This window comes from Zosterops lateralis (assembly GCF_965231275.1).
Source record: "Zosterops lateralis genome assembly, chromosome: 1".
NCBI lineage: Eukaryota > Metazoa > Chordata > Aves > Passeriformes > Zosteropidae > Zosterops > Zosterops lateralis.
In genome coordinates, this window is record NC_139762.1 from 56,825,670 (window position 1) to 56,848,266 (window position 22,597).

General features: G+C 39.8%; 1 protein-coding gene across 6 annotated transcripts in view; it reads left to right on the forward strand.

Moving 5' to 3' along the window:
• The first annotated feature begins 3,175 nt into the window (after nucleotides 1-3,175).
• LRRFIP2 (LRR binding FLII interacting protein 2) overlaps nucleotides 3,176-22,597 on the forward strand; it is a 47,724-nt gene continuing 28,302 nt past the window's right edge. For 3 of the 6 annotated variants that reach the window (XM_083875113.1, XM_083875115.1, XM_083875114.1), the window contains exons 1-3: nucleotides 3,499-3,745; nucleotides 11,985-12,089; nucleotides 13,530-13,616. In XM_083875113.1, the coding sequence (XP_083731239.1) occupies nucleotides 12,000-12,089; nucleotides 13,530-13,616 (177 nt within the window). In that variant the 5' untranslated portion in view covers nucleotides 3,499-3,745; nucleotides 11,985-11,999. Of the gene's footprint in view, nucleotides 3,389-3,498; nucleotides 3,746-11,984; nucleotides 12,090-13,529; nucleotides 13,617-22,597 lie in introns of those variants that run through there. The other 3 variants (XM_083875111.1, XM_083875110.1, XM_083875112.1) reach the window with 3 other exon arrangements.

The following is a 22,597-nucleotide window of genomic DNA, read 5'->3' on the forward strand; positions in this document are numbered from 1 at the left end:
CTGAGATTGAAAATACTCATTTAATATGTATTTGTGGTTGTATCTGATGACAGAAATGTATCTTCATTAGAAATTAAACTCCTAACAAAAGATGGTGGGGAACAAGACTGAAAGGGCCTGGCAAAAGCTCCTGTACACACATCCAATAATTGTTTTGAAAAGCAAAACAAATAAAAAAATAAGACTTACTTCCAATATTACAAAAGCAGTTTACACTTATTTTGCAGTATAGACACAATAAGTTGGTTTTCCGCTTGTCACAAGGGAGTATTTTAACACTTATACTTTTGTGGGGAGGGGGGAACAAGCAATTACTAACAATGCTGGGAATCTCCAAAAGAGGATCTAACTATAACTGGGGGAGGAAAAAGTAAAAAAAAGTATGTTCAATTGTGTCAAATGAATTGCTGAGTGATTGTATCTGAACTGAGGAGATGGAAATTACTGTAAAGGACGGACACAAAATGGAAATGACAGAAACAATTTGATGAGGTTGTCAGAATTTTTTAAAATGCTCTTAAATCAATGAGTCTTCATCAGTAAACCAATCTACCAGTTAAATCAACACCTGGAAGTTACTCTTTCCATAAAGGGACGGTGGCAGGGATGAGAGGGAGAATAGGGAGGACAGAAGGGAAAATACAGGAATGACATCAGGAATTTAGTTATGCTATATCCTACATGTGTGCCAACACTATTACATTCTTAATCAGAAAGTGCAATAATCATGAAACAAAAGTTTAATGGATAGAGTAAAGTGTGAGACAAAAAAATAGATATTCAGAACTGCACATAATGAAAACATTGCAGAGGGGAATATATATTTTTTTCTCTCAGAAGTTGTTACAGTGACAAAATCTCTTTAAAACTGTACACATATTATTGTAAGAAGTTGACATTGTTCAAAGTATTCCATTTAATTGATTTACAGATTCATCTTAGAAATAATTTCTTAGGTGACAATCACTCTGAAAAGAACTAGGAGTCCACCCATGGAACACCTTAACTGGGCAAACAATTTTAGAGAGAGATTTCCAGGGAAAAGGAAGAGACTAAATCAGCAAGTTCAATTACATATGACAAGGGATCTATACTAACCTACTGTGCAAAATTACAACAGTGAAGAGAAAAAATATTCAGAGACAGATCCAGTGATACTTCATTCATTAATTTACTTATTTTTAGCTGAAACTCATTATTAATAGAGCAAGCTTTATACTAGCTTCAGTAATAATTTAATCAAGGCATATTCAAAATGTTTGTTTGTAACTGCAGTTATTTCATAGCGAAACTTCAAAACTAACTTTCATTTTTTGGCTTCTAATTGAAGATTTTATAATGAAACTGTACATAACTTGACTGTTTTGCTATTCCTTAACAATGCTGAATTCAGAATTGCTACTGTGCCATCCTGTACCACTGCCTGTTTTAACTGCACTGTGCACTGCTTTTCAGTCAAGTAAACAATTGCCCTTTCAAGTGACAAACATGCATGCCTGCTCCCAAGCAGACATGCATTTTACTGCAGCATTAAAGAGAAATGGGCAGTCTATAACATCAAAAGACTAGCAGTATGAACATATCAACATTCCATTGTAGAAAAACGTACAAATGATTGAAAAAATTCCTCTTTAACAGCAATACATTAATAGAGATCCCATACAGACCCGGGACAAGCCACATCTCAGGAAGTTCTACACAAATCCTCTACTCAAGAATGAATAAAAGACTCCTCCCACCAGCTAGGGCAAACCAAAACAGCCCAAGATGTTTTTAATGATGATGCCCCACAAAGCCCAGAAAATCAGCAGATGAGTCCTTCTGTAAGAATAAATATTAAATCAAAACGAAGGTTTTAAGCCAGTACATTTTTTGGTCTTTTCTATAGTTCTATGAGAAACTTTCTACTTTGCCTCTCTCCAGTGAGATTGTCCTCTACTAGTACAGAAATTAATGTGATGTTAAAAATAAGCATGGTGAGGCTATTCTCTGTGATCAGTTGAATAAAGAGACTGAGAGAGTGTAAGGTTTCTCACGCAGAAAATGATAAAATATTAATTAAACACAAGAAAATGTTATACATCTGCTTTGATAGATCTAAATCACTTTAGATTTAGATATATCCCTTTTTCTTTACTTAATGCACATCCACTTGAGCATTTTTTAGTAAGACATTTGAACTCTGGTGCATGTTTTTGAGTCTTAACACTGCTTGTCATTTTAACAGTGCTTTTTCATTTCCCTGTGATTTCCAACATCCAAAATGCCATCTCTTCCAATTATCTCTACACTCTTAGACCCACCCTGCACTTAACTACAGAGGTGTTGGAAAGCATATTCCTACCAGCCTGATCCCAAGTCTATCTCACAGCAGAATATCATCAAATTTCATAACTGTGTCTAAATCACAATATATGGTATAATTGGTATGGTAATTTCTATTTTTCCTGTATTTTATCCTTAGAGATTATGACGGCTTCTTGTAAAAAAAATTTGATATTACAGAAGTCTGGTTGTGTTAGGCTGAAAGGCTCCTGTGCCTGTGGGGGCGGCGGGGGCCGGGCCTGGCCGGGCCTGTGGCGGGCGGGTCGCGCTGCCCCTTCAGCGGCCGCGGCCTCCCGGGAGCTCCCGCCCGGCTCTTCCCACAGGAATGCCGGCCAATAAAACCAGCCCCGGTGTCAGACCTCTCCCTACCCACCACAGCCCTGAGCCGGCCGGCCTGCCCCATGCTGGGGGAGGCGGAGAGCGCACACCGCAGTACCGCACACTGCAGAGAACCACCCCCTCCCTTCGCTGCCGGCTGAGGGAAGGAGAAGTGGGGCGAGAGGAGGGCGCCGCTCCTTCCGATCGGATGGTCTCCTCGCCTTCTCTGAGCTGAAAGGCCGCCACAGGAGGCGGTCACCCACGCCGGCCCGGAACTACAGAGGCCCACCAGCCGCGGGGAGGCGACCGGGACCCCGGAACCGAAGCCGAGCCGAGCGGAGCCGAACGAAACCGAGCGGAGCGTAGCAGAGCCGGGCAGCGCAGCCCGGCACCGGAGCCGAGCGGACCCGGCGGGGCGGGGCGATGCACGGCCCCGCCCACCAGCGCTCCCCGCGCTCCCGCAGCCGGCCCCGTTCTGCGCATGCTGCCCTCGCTCCCTCCTCGGCCGCGCCTGCGCGCTGCTGTCCCGGCCTGCGCGGGGCCGGGCGAGTGTGGCGGCGGTCGGAGCCAGCGTGGGTTGCGGTACCGCCTGCGCTTCGGGTGTCTGCCGCCCGCTCTCCCTCTCTCCGCTCAGAGCCGGCCCCTTCTTCCTTCCGCAGGGCCCTGCAGGCGGTTTGAAATTGACCGCAGTCTCTCACTCGAGTTCCCGATGTGGCCGTAAGCGCTCGGCGCTCAAGGGGAGGAGGCAAGAGCGCGGGGCGGGGAAGAGGAGGGCGGCCTGGAGCCAGCGGCTCGGCTGCCGGCAGCTCCGGTTCCCCCGGCCCCGCACGGGAACGGGCGGGAGGGCAGGGCGGAGAGGGGTCACTGAGGTAGCAGTTCCTTTGCTGCGGCCCCCGGACGGTCCCGTCTGGCGGGCACTGCGGTGGCTTTGGGGCGGCTTTGGCCACTGTTCCCCTGTCTCCGGGCGTAGGGAGTGAGGAAGGAGCCTGAAGTCATTTCGGGATCCACGAGCCCCTCACACCCCTGGAACGGTGGAGGGAAGAGTGGGACAGTGTCCCCGCCCCGCTGAGGCATCCCGGTGGTGCGGCAGGCTGGCCCGCAGGTAAGGCTCCCCGGGGCCCGGGCAGGGTAAGGGCGAGGGCCGGAAGGAGGAAAGGGTGTCACACACACAACTCGGGCCCGCGGAGCGGGGCGGGGACCCGGCCCTTCAGGTTTGGAGGAGCGGCTCAGCCGGAACTGGTTGGTCAGGCCGGCGAGCAGGAGGAGAAGCTCGGGGCAGCGGCGTGCGGCCCTTCCCTGCTGGGTGCGGGCAGAGCGGGGGAGCCGAGCCCGGCCCGGCCCCAGCCCCGCTCCCCCCGACCCGCGGGACCTGCCCTGCGCCCCTCGGCGCTTCAGGGGAAACGGTGCACTGAGGGGAAAAGGAAGATGTGCTGAAATCACAGCTCTGTGTATTTCGGTGCCTTTCTCCCTCCTACTTCCTCGGGCATCGCTGTTGCCGTGCTCCTGCTACTTCCCGTGCTGCCGTCCTCCTTCCCACGGCTCTGCAGTTCCTGGAGCAGTAGGGCGTGCCCCCTCTGCAGCGACTGCACGGGGACTCGGCCACTCTTGCTGATGCTTAGTCGTTTGGGGTTTTTTAACTTGTTTTGGAGCACGCTGTTTTATTTTTAGTATTCCCTGTTGCTATAATTGTAAAGGCGTTGTTGAGGTTGAGGAGAGAGATAAGCGCATTCATGAGTTTGGAAGGGGCCCGAAAACAGCTCCGGACTGTGATCTGCTCCATGTGTTTTAAGTGATTTTCAGCTTGAATCCCAGCATGACTCTTTGAAGAGCATGGTTATGTGTTTCACTGATAATAAAAATATTTCGTAGATGAAGTAGTATTGTGTTGACTTTATATGATGTACTCGGTGATTTTCTCATTTTAAAGAGACCTAGAGGCATTTTTTGCTTGAAATTAGGAAGGTCTAGGATCAATTTTCTCCCTTTAAAGTATCATTATTAGGGAGAAACATCTTTGGAGATGTGGGGCAGGAGGTTTGTTACAAAGTGGAATATTAAATCAGTGTTTGTCTGAGCTCTTTAAACATACACTGTGCCTTGATTGTGAAGTGATGTAATTGAATGTTTAATTATGGCCCAGAAACAGTTACCCTCTTAATATACATGTGCTTCCTTGGTTAACGTAATTGCCCAGTGATGATGTAAGAGTAGATAAAAGGTGCTGTAGCAGTATGATATAGTTTGACGTACATGACATTATTTTGCTATTGTTTCCTGTTACTTGGGTTTGGAGGTGTGTAGCTTACTTCAGGCAGTCTTACCTGAACTGAGTTCTTGGCTGTAACTGGAAACTTGTAAATACAGGATGGTTGTGTGAAATGTGCCAGGTGTAGCTTGTTGATCTAAACACAAAATTGACTCCAGGGGAGCTTTTTTTTTTAAAAAAAGTACTATGCCATCTTATCTCAGAAGATGGCATATCTTCTGAGATAAGATGGCATAGTACTTTAATACATGTGAGCTTTCAGGAAGTGCTGTTTAGACTCAGTGTAGTGGGGATCTGTAGAGCTTATTAAGGTCTAGATTTTCGCAGAGCACACAGGTTGGCATGTGCACATACCAAATAACTTAGATCAGTATCGTATGTAATTGAATAACTCTGGTACATAATGTAGCAGAGGGTTAGAAATAACAAATAGATTTGCTATTGTGTTGTTGTTTATAAGATGCTAATGTAAAGATGTGTGGTGATAGTAATGAGTGCAGTCCAGTGGCATTACAAAAATTGATTAGAACTCCTTTCTGAGAAAGTATTTCAATTTTATTATATTAATATCCAGAAAATAGGTAACATGTAATTATAGGTAAGGGACAGTTTGTGTTTATGCATTACATGCTCTGCAAAATAGTTTATGTAAGTAACACTGTCTGCATGTGAAGGTGATGTTAAAGTTCACATTTCCTTGAGCTAAGCTAGCAGTGTTAGATCTGCTTTAAGGGAAGAGAGGAAGGGGAATTTACCAATAAAATGTCAGGTGGACAGAAGTGTTTCTGAGCCTACCAACTCCACTGCCACAGCAGAGAACTAGGCAGCGGGACTGATGTCAGCTGATAGTTTCCTCCAACTGCTTTTTCTTCTAAGGGATACCCAGGACAAGTTGTTTCCCTTGCTGCAGTAGCTTTCCTTTGTTGTAGTGTAACTGTAGCATGAGTAGGAAAGAGTGTAGGAGTGTATTAAATTAGTGAGGGAAAAAATATTTTAAATAGTTGCAGCTTGTACAGAATGTGGGTTGTTACCATGGGACTCTCCATTTCATTAAAAAAGTGGAGCCTCGATATAGCAGCAGTGTTTGGTTTTTTTAATGAGCAGTCAGTCATTCTTTTGCAAAATGACAGAAAGGATACTCATTTTGAAAAAGCTGACAGTATAAAAATGATGGTTGCTTCATTTTAGAATAAACACTTCTGGAAGATCCTTGGGTTTTTGGTGGGTTTTTTTTTTATTATGCATTTTCATATTTTTTTATAGTGCTTATTTTAGTACTGGCATCCTCTTACATTTTAAAGTTCCATTTGAATTCTTAGTTTATTCCCGGATCTTCAGCATTTATAGTAGCACTGATTCTAGGAAAGCCAATCTGTGTTATGCTGCTTCTCTGAAAGTTATATCTGCTTTCTATTGTGCCCTGAGAGATCCTCCTGTGAGTCACCATTATAAGAGCTTTCCAGATGCTGCATGTAGCTGATGATAATACCGTGTATGTGCTGTGCTTTGTGCAGTGATGGTATCTCCATCCAGTTGCAGCTGTTGGCAGCAGACTGGCAGAGAACTCGTGCTTCAAAAAAGAAGTTGCCACCACTTGAAATTGCAAGACATGGTTTTGGAATTTTGGTAATTTGTGAAGACTGGTGAAGGTCACCAAAGGTAGTGTGGAATGTCTGGAGGTGTCTCGTAGTTCTGCAGGGCTGTAGGATGCCTTTAGTACCTTGACTGTCTTGCAATGCTTTGTGTGCCAGTGCTAGCCACACACTGTTGTACTTCATGGATTTACCAGGCATTTGCAGACTGTTGCAAGCTTTATGATGGCTTTTTGATTGACTTAACTGGGGACTTCCTGTTGCTTTCTAACTTCATAACACCAACAAACTGGGCGATTTCAACTCCCTCTAAGGAATTGTAATTCTATTGCTAAATACTATGAACTCATAAGAAATTGTATTTCTCAGATTTTAAAACAGCAAGTAAACTGCAAATATACAGCATTAGGGGGATGGATTGTGCAGTTGTCTAAGGAGTGAGTTTTCTTTCCTGAAAAAGCTTGTCCACTCAGAGCAGAAACTTTGTGCTAAGAGTTTTTGAAGTGGGCCATGATTAGAGATGAGCAGCTTCTTAAAACTGAAACACTGTTCATCAGCTAGAATAACTTTGCCTCCAATATAGTGGTAAGCACTGTAATCTTTTGGTGGATTGTAATTATATGCTTTTCTCAGTCTTTGCATTTTCCCTTTAATGTTAGGCTTTTTCATTCGTAGTAGCAGTTCTTTTTTGGCAATTATTTTTGTTTCAGTTAATATTCTGAATGAAAATTCCAAGTGAATCCTTGAAAGTATTGCATTAAAACTCAGTCTGTTTCTTTCTTAGTACATTAAAACTGAGTCTATTTCTCCCTCTCTTCTGACATACCCCTTTGTTGGGTCATGGTCACTCTGTGATCATGCAGCCCCTTTCCTTGCATGTGTGGTTTTGGACCTATGAGCAAACATATTAATTGCAAAGAGAGTACCCTTGTATGGGGTCTTTCTTCTGAGCAAGACTTGTATCTGTCTTGCATGATTTTAAATTTTTCTGTGTCTATTTGCTTTGTCTCCTTTGCAGTTTGCTTGGACAAAGCACTGAAGATCAAGCAAAGAAGATTGAGGTTTCCAGTATGATTATGCCCTTTCTCAATTACGAATGCAACCGTTGCAGTACTAATACTTTTGCTTTCAGATTCTGTTTCTAAAAGACATTAGTTCTAGAGCAGTGCTGTTCTGCTCTGTTGTTGAATCAATTGTACAGAGAAGGTGTCTACGCAGGTGAATTTTAGTGATCTTGTCTTGCTTGAAAGGGAAAAGGGGAGTTTGGGTCTGTTATTTATAGCCTGTTCGCAGTACGGTATCAGGGCCTTAGGTATGTCATGCCAAGTATGCTGGCAAACACCCAGGCGTTGGGAACAGGTGGTGCCATTGAAGGTGCTGAGTGATAGGCCCTGAACTTGTAGCGTAGCTTTCTTTTTTTTTTTTTTTCTCTAAGACAAATAAGACTTTTTTTCTGGGAAGCAAAAAAGAAACAAGGGGAGTCTTTAGTCAGAAGGTAATATGAAGAAGACTTAGACAGCAAAGACTTGTGGAAGAGATAAAATGTACGTATGCCTGAAGTGAAGATAAATGAGAGGGCATTGAAGGATTTCATCACAGGTCTTCTGGTTTGTTTGGGGACTTCAGACACTTCAGTGTTTTGGAATGAAACGCAACAGGATGTCACTTCATCAGTTGTGTAATACAATGTGTAACCATGCCTATAGAATTAGTCATGTGGTAGATGTGACTCAGGAATTTTGAACTCTAAATGCAGCAGATATTATAGTGTTCTTTCTTTTTGTATTATGCTTTCTAAACCATAAAAGAAAACAGCAAATTATTCTTTGGTTGTGTTTTGGTGTTCTCTTTAGGTTGTTGTTTTTTTTTTTTTAAATAAAATTCTAATGTGACCACATTAGAAAATCCTTTATTCCAAGTGGCAGCAAAATTCTTTATCCCATGCAGCAAAATAACTTTTTGTGTAATCAGAAAGTTATTGAAGTGAAATATCTCAGAAGTATTTCTCCATGCATGTGAAGTATTGGTATCTTATATTTTCCTGAGAAGTAGCATAATGACTAATATAAAAATAGACTAATTAGCATATTAGCAATATGTCTAGGTTTCTGTAGTACCAAACTTTATAACAAGAAATTAAATACTCTGACAATACATCAGCCTTATTAAAAGTTAAATAGAATGGAAGAAATTGTGACAAGACCTTTGAAGAAATATTAAGCATCTAATTAAAGAAAGCTTATATTGAAGTTTAGTTTCAAAGCTGAGAACAATAATAAGTATAGAACTGTGTATTTTCTTTTAGAAAGCTTCTTTGGAGGTCATCCTTTGCCCAAAGTATTGTCAATTAGGAAAGGTTTTTCAGAGCCTTGTCTTAGTTAAGTTTTTATCATCTCCAGGTAAAAAGTTTCACAGCCTCTGTAAGCTGGTGTTTAACTGTTCTGTTCTTCAACTCCAGGATCCCGTTTGCACATATTTCTGCTGGAGATGTGGACATTCTAGATTTGTGTATACCTGTGCTGTTCTCTAATATGTGCTGTGCTATGTCCCAGTGCATGTGCCAGTGAGAGCAGACCTAACAAGCTCACGTTCATGCACCTAAGGTGCTTACTGACCGCTTGCTAGCTGGAGTGCAGGCTCTTGCATCCAGTAGAAGAGATGCTGGATTGGTTTGGCCTGGACAGATATTGTGCAGTCACTGGGGTGACTTCTGACAGCATCAAATCGGGCTTTGACTGATGCTGTTATCCCACCAAAGTCAGTGCTACTGTCACTGTAACAGACTTTCAGTTTGATTTTAGTTTCAAGAGGACTCCTTTACTTCAAACAAGGGCTTCTGTCTAATTTCCTAGTTTCTGTTTAATGTAGCTGACAATCCTCTTGCTCTTCTGCGTGACCAGTTTTGGGCATGTAGCCTGTCAGACAGTTGTGCTTATTTGATTCACACACACAAAGATTCCCATCTTCACATTTGTTATTATCTAGACCATTCTGCCAGGGGTGGGGCTTGGCAAGCAACCCACCATTCTCACCTGTGTCACTGAACAGTGGCCCTACAGTTTTCTTAGTCTTTCTTGTGTTTCCGATGTCCTTAGAGTAGCCTTTCTCTTTGACCTTATCAGCCTTTGCTAGTTTTAGCTTCAGCTGAGCTTTGACTTTCTTAATTCCTCCTTGTAGGCAAAAGGCGACATCTGTGTATGGCTTCTGGGTAACCTGTCCTGTTCCCTCTTGTGTTTGGGCTCAGTGAGGGGTTCTGTGCTCCTTCTAGGTGAGAAGTGTGGCAGATGGCTGGCAGGGATACCACACTTGCCTTCCTCTGATGACTGAGATGAAGAATGTTTTCCTCATTTAAAACATCAGCATCTAATTTTTATGAAATTACTACTCTGTAAATTAGTACTTTGTATAAACTGAACATAGCTGTACTAAAATGAGCTATATTTTAGCTGTAACCCATTACATTCCCTAAATCAGTCTGCCAGATAAGAACATGTAACTTAATTAACAAACCAAAGTTTGTCTATTAGAAATGATACGTTGTTTAAAAGATGTCAACAAATGCAGTTCAAGTCTATGGTATGTTCAGTTATTCTGCAGTTTTTACTGATGTGGTAAATACTTTTTAAAGAAATATGGCTTTTAATGTGTCATTTAAAATAATTTCACACTTAGTGACTTTTAGTAGCTAGATTGGACTTATGTTCTTACATGAACCCATTTATTGTAATAAACATTTCATTATTTTTCTTGTGGCTAGTGTAAAACATTGTTAAAGCCTTCTGCAGTAGGGGTAATATTATTTTGTGTTCATGTAACTTCTAGTTTGGCTCTATCTGCTTTTAATATTTGAAGTAAGCCAATAAGAATTACTACAAAAGGATGCAGATTTTTTGAGACATTTAGAACGTGGACAGCAACCTGTAGCTCTGAGATTAAAACTTTGCCACAGAGATCTCAAACTGTTTGTGCATATATTTATCTAAATTTGCTTGAGTGCAAGATGTAAGTTTACTTGCTTGCTTTTAAGACTAAAAATACAGACTCTCCCCAAATGGATTAGCAGTGACAACACTGAGCAGATGAAGAATAGTAAAATACCTGTAAAATCTGAAGCAGAGTTAAAAATATTGCTTGTAAGGAAAAGAAAGGAGTAGTAGTATAAAGTTATTAAGGGAAAGGTGGTGAAAAAGTATAGCAGCTAAAATATAAGGGAGGAAAAAAAAGTCTTGTGATGCTTCTTGTTGTCTTTGAGTGCCAGAAGATACCCCAATATATTCTAGCTTTGTGATTGCTGTGTATAAGTAAAAAAAGTAAAAACTCTACTTGTACAGAAATACCCATTGCTTTGGGATTTTTTTTCCTTCTTCCCCTTTGACTAAACTGTAATCAAGTCTTTGCTGGTTAGATCCAGTAAGAAAGGTAGTTCTTGTACCAGTTCACTTTCAAAAGGATAGCCAATACTAGTTACTTTTTAGATCTCTTCTTTTTGCAAATAGAAAATTTTATTATAACTAAGGTGTTTTCTCAAACCCTGTGTAGGATACTTACCTTGTCAAATAGCTGGACTACCACTAAATTCTAGGCTGACATTTGGGAGGACCTGGATGTCTGGAAGTGGGATTTCTTTAGAATATTTGAAAAAAACTATTATAGTTGTGATTTTTGAGGTGGGGTTTTTTTTGTGTGTAACATTTTTCTGATTGTGGCTATATGGGCCGTGTTTTGTTGGTCATTTTTATATGCTTGCAATTCATAAGAGGTTTGTGGAGGAAAAGTAAGAGGGTATCTTATGAATTCTGGGTATATGATGGTAGTGTGTTTCTTCATTTCCCAGTTTGAGAGTCTTGTTAGGCAAAAGAGTGTTTTTTGGGTTTTTGTTTGGTTTTTTTTGCGTAAAGTTGTCTTTATTTCTGCTATAGTAAAACTTTTGCTTTAGAAGACAGCAGTTCTCAACTACATGAGAACAGCTGCGTTAAAATGTAAATAAACCACATCTACCTACTTGGATGCTTAGTAAAGTTTGTCTGTTGGGTCTTTTCTGTTTTGAAGAGAACTCTAATGATCATGTAAATTTAATTCTCAAGCACTTTGTTGTCTATAGAGTTTTTTTTCACATCCATAAGTTAAAGGATGTCTCTTTTTAGGAGTTACATAAATTGACAGACAACAGAGAGATCCTTTTTGAGCCAGAGGCACTTTACAGTTGTGCCTGATTTTGAAGCTGTAGGTAAACTGATGGGTTCTGTTCAGTAGAAAAATTCTGTATGTGCACCTTGAAGGATGCAGTGGTGTTCTGTAAAGCTGTTGCAAGCTTTTGTGATAAAGTTTTACCATTACATGCCAGTTGCATATAGATTTCTTGAGTATTATGTAGCTAAGGATTGGAAAACTTAGGACATTTTGGAGGGTAGGTTGGTTGATAGGTTTTAGTTCCAGATTTTAATTAAGACTGAGCTTTGTCCTGTCTGTGTTTTCAAATACAGATTCAGAGAATAAAGATGGGAACTCCTGGATCAGGACGGAAGAGAACTCCAGTGAAAGACAGGTTTTCTGCAGAAGATGAAGCTCTAAGCAACATTGCCAGAGAGGTTTGTTAATTTTAAAGTGTCTTGAATTCAGAAATAGGAATGAAAGTAATCTCATTATCCAGGAAGAGTTATTTTTATTTAAGACGTGCATAAAAAAGTGTAATTAGCCACAAATATGACAATTAATATAAGGTTAGAGAATGACTGATCAAAAAATCACATTGTCAACTCATTACTCAAACATTAAAGAACTGACCTTGTGCTTTTCTCAAACTTTACCTGTATGGCAGAATTTATTCCCTTATATTTCCAGGGCTCTTTAATACCTTTATCAATGACACTGTCAGTGGGATTGAGTGTACCCCTCTGTCGCTCTGATCTTTTTCAGCCTTCTGATGTATGTATTTTTGTAGTAGAGTTTCTCACAAATTTTCATGTAAACAAAGTAATGTTATTGTAAACTGTCCTTGTTTATCATTCCTCTCTTGAGAAAAAAAAACAATTAATAAACTTCTAGTTTAACCACTGTAATTAAAAAAGTAACAACCTCATCCTCCAATCCATAATCATTGCCCAAAATCTATATAAACCAAAATAAAAAAAATAAACTTCCCTGTTTTTATTCTAATGACTTGACTGCGTGAATGTCGTTCATTTCGTGTCCTGTAGTGACACCCCTCAGCAAGTTTGCAGATCTGTGAGGCAGGGGTGCAGTTGGCACAACAGGAGGATGGGATGCCATCCAGGGCCACCTGGACAAACTTGGGCCCATGAGAACCTCTTGAAGTTCAGCAAGTCCAAGTGCAACGTACTGCACATCAGTCAGGGCAATCTCAGATGTGAGTCCAGACTGGGAGAAGAACTTGTTGATGGCTACAAAGATGCTCAGAGGACTGGAGCACCTCACCTATAATAACAGGCTGAGAGAGCTGAGGTTGTTCAGCCTGGAGGAGAGATGGATTTGGGGAGACCTCACTGCAACCTTCCAGTACCTGAAAGGGGTTTATGAAAAACAAGGAGAGTGACTTTTTTTGCACAGGCAGATAACGTTAGGATACAGGGGAATGTATGGTTTTAAACTAAGAGAGTAGGTTTAGATTAGATGTTAGGAGGAAATTCTTGCTAGGGTGAGGCACTGAACAGGTTGGCCAGAGAAGTTGTGGAAGCCCCATCCCTGAAACTCTTCAAGACCAGGTTGGATGAGGTGCTGAGCGACCTGATTTAGTTGATGGCATGTGATCTGGGCGTTGAAACTAGATGGTCTTTAGGGTCTCTTCACACCCAAGCCATTCTATGACCTTTTTTAATGAACATCTAATTCTTTCAACTAGCAATACTATCTTTAAAGCGTTAGGTACATATTCTTTTTGAGATTTCATTTTTTATTACTTCTGTATTATGATGTTAAAATCTTAATGTGTACTTCTGAAGAGATTGAGTACTCAAGCTATTATTCAAAAAATTTTTTTAAAACTGTAATTACTTTCCATCTGCTTGTAGGCAGAAGCCAGACTTGCAGCAAAACGGGCAGCTCGAGCAGAAGCAAGAGATATACGTATGAGAGAGCTGGAGCGACATCAAAAAGAGGTAGTATAACCCACCAGGAATTATTGCAAATCTTTACAAAAATATATAATGTATTTTATTTCTGCACTTCTGTAAGATTGTCTTTTAGTGTAATTTAGTTTCGTGTGAGTATTTTCAGCATTAGAATTGGATTCTACTGAAAGGATTTACAGTAAATACCTGTCGTCAAGATCTTTATTTTTAAAAAAATGATTAAAATGAGGTAATATTTAGGCATACAGTTGTGTGTTGCTCCACACGTTTCTCCTAAAAAAAGTTTGCATTTCTTGAGAAAAAAATCATAGAAACTAAGTTTTCAGCAGTTTGGTTATTGCATAGTTGTTGCATTTAATTCAGTGTTTGACATTGCATGTAAAACATTGAGAATTTATTATTCATTATGATTACACTCAAGTCCATGTAATGCTCCTACTTGGTTATTGCTGAAGGTTTTTTTTTCCTGTGGTAATAAGTGAAATATACAAAACATTTTCTGCCTCAATTTTATATAGTTCTCATTGTGCACACAGTTTCAGTTTTTGAACTGCTGTAGATATCTGCTATTATTCTGAAGATTACATGGCAGTTAATGTAGATCTATCTGAGTTTTCAATTCAGGAATCCAATCTTGTGTGGCGACTATAATTTATATTGTAAATGTTTTATTTGGTTTTCTTTTTACATTCTGTAGTTTTCTCAACATTCATATGATAGAAAATGGGCTCATATCCAGAAATGGATGGTAGGCTAAAATCACCTGTTCTGCATGTTTTTGCCACTCAGAGAACTAACATAGGATTTTGGAGGAAATAATTTACTAATGGTTTGCTGTGTGTCATTTCACATATATTAAAAAAAAAATATATATATATACACACACACATATACACATAAACAATATATGTATGTGGTTCAATGATATATGCACGTAGCCTAACCCTCCCCTGACTCACTGTTCTCTTGGGTCCTGTTACTGGTCACCACAGAAGAGATCAGTCCCTGACTCTCTACTTCCCCTTGTGAGGATGTTCAATACCACAATGAGGACTCCCCTCAGTCTCCTCCAGGCTGAGAGTGACCTCAGCTGCTCCTTGTTCAGCTTCTCCTCCAGCCCCTTCACTGTCTTGGTTGCCCTTCTTTGGGTGTTCTCTAATAGTTTTCTATCTTTCTTTTATTGAGGCACCCAAAACTGCCCTCAGCACTCAAGGTGAGGTTGCTCCAGTGCAGAGCAGAGTGGGACAGTCCCTTCCCTTGCCCGGCTGGTGATGCTGTGCCTGATGTCCCCCAGGCCACGGTGGGCTCTTTGGCCTTGTGGGCACTGCTGACTCACATTCAACTTGCCATGCTGCTCTCCAGTGTCTTGTTTCCTAGTCTGTCTGTACATCCAGGGTTGCCCCATCCCAGGTGCAGAATCCAGCACTAGTCCTTCTTAAACTTCATATGTGTTGGGGGTTAGGATTTGTTCCATTTTTTTTCTTTCTTGGGGCATTTCTGTCCCTTTTGTTACCTAAGGGACCAGAACAATGGATGTTTGAGAAAAAAAAAAGAGGAGGGGGGAAGGGGTGCACCTGGCTGTAATCTCTTAGCTGGGGGGCTTTCTCTTTGGAAGTGCAAAGATACCGTGAGAGTTTGGCTGGGGGGTGAGGAGCTGGGCTTGCCCCTTGTTCTCTTTCGCTCTTGGGAGGGGAGGGGAGAGAGTTGGGCTGCTGCTGTGAGGAGAATTTGCTGTCAATGCAGAGTTCTGTCATGCGCTGCTTTTCCTTTGCGTGGGTGAGCCTTTGCTTGTAAGAGCAGCTGTTGAGTGGGACCTTTTCAACACCCGACCTCACTGGAAAGGACCCTCACCATCTACTCAGGTGCTGCAGGGGAAAACCCAGGACCCTGACCCCCAACCCCCTCTGGAGGGAGCGTCTCTTGGATCCTTACAGCAGCTGCTTGTAGAAGGCAGTCTGCCGCTGCCCAGTGCTGCTGTATTCTGCTGCTGCTTTGGGCTTTTTGCTACACTTCAACAGGACAATCCGCTGCCCTTAGGGGGTATCCCATAGCTCCTGGCACAGCTCTGGAGTTTTTGCTACAATTTTTACCACCCCAGGTGTGCCTGCCTCTGCTGTTCTAGCCTGCTGCTCCAAAGTTCTTGCTACAATCCATATAATCATCCAGACGGGTACCGGGATGAGGTGTCCCCTGTGAGTTTTTAAAGGAATCCCCTTCCTATCTCTCCCGATGGCTGCGCTGCCATTACCAACGCGGAGAGAGGCAGCTGGGCCGTGCCACAGCGCCCCCTGCAGCCGGGGGGATCATCGCACCTGCCCTGCCCAGCGGGAGCCACCAGCGCCCCTGCCGGCCGTGACCGGAACTGCACCAAAGGGCAGAGTGCCCGCAGCCCAGAGAAGGCTGTCACTGCATTTCTGGTTCTGTTTGTTCTTGCTGCCTTTGTTGTTGTTTGTTTGCCTTGTTTTATATATATATATAAAATGCACACATAAAGAACTATTATTCTTTTTCTCATATCTTTGCCTGACAGCCCCATAATGTGAAAGCATAATAATTTGGAGGGAAGGAGGTCACATTTTTCATTCCAAGGGAGGTTCCCATCTTCCTTGGCAGGCACTGTCTTTCAAAGCAAGACACTATGGTTGGTGCTTGCCTATATCTCTGATTGGCCAAGGTCTTGCTGCAGGGCCTCCCTGCCCTCCCTGCCATTTGGTGCCATTGGCAAAGTTATTGTTCCTTGAGTTCTGCATCCAAGTAATTTATGAGGAGACCTGGGCCTAAGATGAGCCTGTGGAACTCTGCCAGTGACCTGATGCCAGTTTGATGTCACCCCATTCACTACAACCTTTTGTGCCTGACCTATGATCCAGTTGCTCATTGATTGCATAACATGGTTATCCAGCTGCGTGCAGACCGCTTTGTCTAGGAGGATCTTGGGAGAGACAGTGTCAAAAGTTTTGCTGAAATCAAAAAGGATACAATCCACTGACTTTCCTAGGTCACCCTGTTGTACAACAAAATGAGGTTTGACAAGCAGTTTTCCCCTCATGAAGCCATACTGGCTGTGACTAATGACTGAGTTGTCTCCCAGATGTTTTTCAGTACCTCCCAGAATAGGATTTTCCATGATTTTACCCAGCAGTGGAGTGAGACTGACTTAATTGCAATGTTTCCATAGAAGGTTCCTTTCTCAAACTTAATGTGCCTCTTAAAAGGGTATATTGGAGATGTCAGGGGTTATCCTGGCTTTTAGGAAAGTGTTCACTGTGGGAATGTTTTGAATCACCAAGATTTAAGTAATACACTCTGAGACTAACCATCATTTCAGATAGTTAAAACCACAATGACAGTTAATCATTGTTGAGAAATCCAAGGACTGTCATTAGAATTTTATTTGCAAAGTTGTATTGACTCTTTATTGTCTCTTTGCCGATCTGATATTTGTGTATATGTTTGTTCTCATGTTCTCAAAGTCAATATAGTTTCTGTATTTCTTGGCGGAAAGTACCTTTGAAGGTGTTTTTTTTTTGCTTGAGATCAAGGTTTCCAGAATGTAGAACATAGATTGTATTTGTGAGGAATTTCACTCAACTGAATGCCACCTTCCTTTTGCAGTCCTAAGAGGTCTCTCTGCTGCAGGAGATCTCTGAACAGATGTGCACTCCTTTCCTGGACTGGGAGATGTAACTTTTGTATTGGAGTACATGCATAATTCAAACTTAAACTTTTAGAAATCAAGCTTGATAGATACCAGCAGCAGCTATCTCTTTGCAATATGTACTGTAGTGCATAATCCTTTGACCTGAATACACGGAACACTTAACACAGGCTTTCTGTTTTCCAATGGAATGTTGGGAAGAGACTTGTTACCCACCATTTAGGAGGAATCTTATAGAAGTAGCAAACTCTCTTCTTGCCTGCTGCAGATGTTACTAAGAGGTACTTGTCCATTTAGACCAAAGAATATTTAAATTTGGCAATGATCTAACTATACTGTGTTGAAAAGTTAAATAGCATGAACATTGATTTTAAACCTTAAAACAAACAGTGTAGAGAGGAAGACTAAAATGTCATCATGAAATGAACCTACCTTCCCCCCATGGCAGTTCTGTGGTAGAGTTTAAAGTAGGCCTGTTGAATACTGAATAGCTGTAAAATAGTTTTAAACAAATTAATGTATCCAGTGAAAATGCAGATGATAACCATGTGACCATAAGCAATATGAAAGCTAGTTTTATGGGTATCTTTAGATGGGTATCTTTAGATATGCATCTATGATCTGGAGGCAAAGCCTTTAATTCTATAAATTACTGGCTTATAACATTTAGAATGGTTCAACTTATTGAAAACTGTAGGAAAACAATAAATTAAGGAAGAATCCCTACTTTCAGAACAGTGTAGTAGCCTCCAAAAGGGATAGTTTTAAAATTAAGGATATTCTTAACATGTTTTTATACTATAACAATTTGAGATGCTTATGACATGTGAAATATGTTTTAATTTTAAATTAGTTGTGGTTGTCTTGCTTCTTCTCATATATTCTCTTGTGGGAAGCGAAATGAACACTCATCTTTCAACAGAACAAAATATATTAAGATGCCTCAGCTAGTTGTCATCACTCAGATTTTATGAACTGAGTTTATTATTTTCACAGTCATTGTAGAGCAAAACTACCTGTAGAACTTAAAATTGATCAATTTGCTCTAAGAAGCTTTGTTCTTCTAATAGAGAAGTAAATGCAAAATATGTATGAGACAACTGAGAATAATAATTTCTATTAGGGCTAAAATAACTTTGTAAATTACTTAAAATCTGAATGTAGTAATTATATAGTACATTTCTTACTAGTGTACTTGTAATTTTGTAAAGCTCTCTATTTTTCCTTTAATTTCTTAATTTAAACAATTTTGTGCTTTTTTTCTGCATTAATATATTAATCATAGGAAAGACAAACTGACTACTGAATACTAATTATTAATTATATTAACCTGCCTTAATTACATCCCTTAATGTAATATATTGGCATGCTTACCCAAATCAGGTGAACTGAGCTCTTCTGACTTGAATGAGTTTACTTGCCACCATGGATTATACAAAATGACACATAGCATTAAAAGTGCTAACAGCATGTTGCTCACTTTGGCTTCCTGGTATTGTGTCATAGTTGTTTTTCTTTTTTCATTCCTTATGAAATAACTCTGCATTTCTTCTTTCTCAGGAAGATGCAGAGAGGGCCAGATACTCTCACCAGTCCAGTCGACATTCACATTTGGTTTGTGTTCAAACTGTATACTTTTTCTTTTTGATCATGGCCTTCAGAAACCAAACCAGAGGAAAAAAGATTTGGGTTCTGGTTTCTTTTTTCTAGTGGAGAGGATGAAGCTTCAAATCTCCTAAGTATTTGTAGTTTTAGTCATTTTAAGTCACATATAATGTTTAAGTTCATCTGATACCTTTTTTCCATCAATGTTAAAAAGGTCGTTTATTTTTATGTGTTTCAATCTTTCAGTCTTTTCTTGCACTTTGAGTGTTACTGTGTTTTTGTAGTATTTGTGAACGAAAAGGTATAAATATCTTAAGACACACTTTGAAGAAGAGTTTGGTATGATGCTAGATTCTCTTTCTTTGAGAAGGTGGGAATATATTATACATTAATGGCAAAAAATTTAGCTGAATGATGTAAGGTATCCCAAAGAATGCTAACAGAAATATTTATTGTATAGGCTCTTTTATATCATCTTTGGGCTATATATATTGCTAAAGAACGATTTTATTGAGATTATGTTAACATTTTCCTGGTCTTGGGTCTGCATAGAAATCAGCTGGTCATTGATCTGTGTGTATAGGCCAGGAAGAGGAATAAACTAAAATAACAGTGTTGGGTTTATGTAGTTGGAATGAGCCGTTTCTTTCTGTGACTTTAAAAAAAAGATGATTGTCACTTGCTAAGAGGTCTTTGCAATTAAATGTAGATTTTGATTAATTGAATTTTGTGTACTGTCATGCAAGGCCTAGTGTTAAGTGTTTCTGCAATTTGCCACACAGGTATTTTTACCAAATAATTTTGAACAGTAATCACTTTATCAAGAAAACATGTAAAATATGCTATGTGCAACTCTGGGAAACTTGTGAGCTGTTTCCTCAGATATGCTCTTGTCATGGCTGACATAGCAAATATGATAAAATGGAGATTAAGTAATTGGCTGTTGTCTAAACATGAGGGTTTGAATTGGGCAGGTAACTAAGCTCATTTTGGGGGGTCTTACTTAGAATTTCTTTGCCTTGGTTATTTTCTGTCATTCAGTGAAGAGTAATAGAATTAAATTAAAAATTTTATTTCATATCTTGATACATTTTTATAATTTCATTCTCAAGAGTTTGCCAGATGTCAGTGCATCTCACAGGAGCAGAGCAAGTACCTCCAAAAGGAGAGATCTTGTGGTGTGTAACCTGGAATGAGCATGCTTTTTATTTAGAATGTGATGTGTTCACATTGTAACGTTTTCTATGTCTACTTACCAAAACAGTAGCTTGGTGAAAGTGTGTTTATAGAAAATGGCAATAATAGGACTGCTACAGTGATTGATGTAAAGTACTTTGTGATAGCAAATGTGAGAGCTGAAAGAAAGTGCTAAGTGAAGTTATCTTCGAGACAGAGCAGTTACAGGTGTGAAGGGAATCCGTCTCTTCAGTTGCTCTCTCCCAATGTCCCCAGCAGAGAAATTGCAGTGAAAATTTAAGTTTTCTAAGTTAAAAAAAGAAGTATAAACTTCACAAATTTTGCTGTCACTGAGTGACAAGAAACATGGGATGCAGGCTAAACTATTATTACAAAGCTGGTTTTATTAGTATTCTTAAGAGCTGCCAAATGTGGTAGACTCCCATTCTCTTTACACACATCTGACCCTTTTATCACACTGTTCCTTTTTTTTCATACACTTGCTTCTCCTGAAAACACTTAGTCGCTCTATCCCCACCTTTAATTCTGCCCTGATCACAAAATACAATTTCCCCTTTTTCCTGTAAAGTCTTTCATGCCCTGTAGCCTATAGGCAGTGATCTTCCTGAGCCTGTAAGGGACCCTGGAAGGTTATTGCATCATGATGAGTTGCACAGCTCTACAAGGGGGGTGATGATCCTTTAGAGTGCTTTGCCTGTGTGGAGATGAGCCTTTTGTTACATAACCTTGTAAATGCTGTCTCAGTTTAATGAAAACTGCCATAGGAGACTTGTCTTCATTATTTAAAATTCTGTTACTAAGATCATATGAAATATTTCACATAGCATAGTGCTATCCAAAATTTCATTTCTCTTTTGAAATGAAAATAAACTTTTCATTTATAGGGATGCAGTTGGGGAGAAAGATTAGTTTTTATTAAGTGGTCCAGCCTCAGAAAGCACTTCAGATCTGGATAAGTGGATATTCCTTCATGTTTAAATTTTCATAATTAGTGGAATATGTTTTCTTGTAATTTTCCTGTCTTTTTAGTCATTCTTTGAAAAAAAGGCAATTTTTTTAACATTGATTTTCACTTTATTTAATTTTACTTTAGTATGACAACACTAAGGATAGATCTGCAAGATACTTGGTCCTTCTGTGTTAATACTTTGCATGCCTTTGAGTGACGACTGTTTTTGTGTTTTGTTTCTAAGGTGTAATGATATTAACTAGTGACTTTAAATTCTTGACTTTAAAAAGTATATAAATTTGTACTATCACATATTCAGACCTAGAATAGTTTTATAATTCTAACACTTTCTGTAGATTACATGTATAAATTTTTTCAGGAAGAAAAGACAATTGTCTTATAGTAAGCACTTTCTAGTATTTAGTTGTTATTTCTAAACTTTGTAGTGAAGTGACATACAGATTAGACTTGGAGGACATTCTTGGGGGAAAAAAGTGCATATGCATCTATTTGTATTCTCCATTACCACACAGAAACTTTAACTTAATCTAATGGAAAGTTATTTCAGTCCAGAGAAAAAGCAGCTGGTTTGTATATCTTCACTTAAAAGACTTCTTCCATATTTTGATGAAGTAATAGTTGGTTGCATCACATTCTCAGTGGTATTATGCCACATAAGACCTGTGTGTTTCTTAAGGCTTGCATCAAGTACCACCAAAAGGAATATGTAAGCGGCTTAAAAAGCTGTGTTTGTTTAAACAGCAGTGTTATCTGAATTAGCTACCAAATAAGCAAGCACAATATAGTGCTTAAATTAATCTGTATTATTAAGCTTTTTTAGTTTGTTTATTGGTTTAAGTTTTTTTTTTGTGAAATGTGAGCACTACCTTTAAGCCAAGCCTATGTCAATGAGAATAGGGTTGATTATAGTTTCACTTACCACTTCTTTTTAACACAGTTATAGAAGCGTGGGCTATTTTTTTCTAATTATGTAGTTAGAATTTCCTTTGTTGTTTCTGTTTTAGGTGATAAAACCCTTAAATCCTCATGTCTGTCTTCTTTATATTTTAAGATTGAAGAAATGAAGATGCTGTTATATAGTGGTATTAATTCTCTAAATTTTATTCTTAGGGTCATGCTTACCATTAATCTCAAAGTTCAAAGGAGAAAGCTCTTTATTCCCATAAAGGTTTATTGGTTAGTTTTCTAGTATAATATTCATTATAAATATCCTAAGTGCGTAGAGTCATGGATAAATTTGTTAGCTTCCTGACATTTGCATAAATGTTTTTAGGGAAAAAGAAACCTCATATTGATCAGTTTCTGACCTCGATTTGTGTTTGAAACTGTTTGTATCAGTGCGATACCATCAATGGAATCAGCTACATAGAAATCTTGTTCTGCTGGAGGCCTGGAAAAGGCCCTTGGAACTGTTTAAAGGCAGCACTTCTCTGGATTGAAGTTTATTCAGTCAGGATGGGGATATGTGTTCTATTACTCCCACTTTGTCCCCTATCAGATAGCTAGAAGCATTTTAACTGTAGAAGTACAGCATATTGAATTTGCCATAGACCTTGATATTAATCCAGTGATGTATTG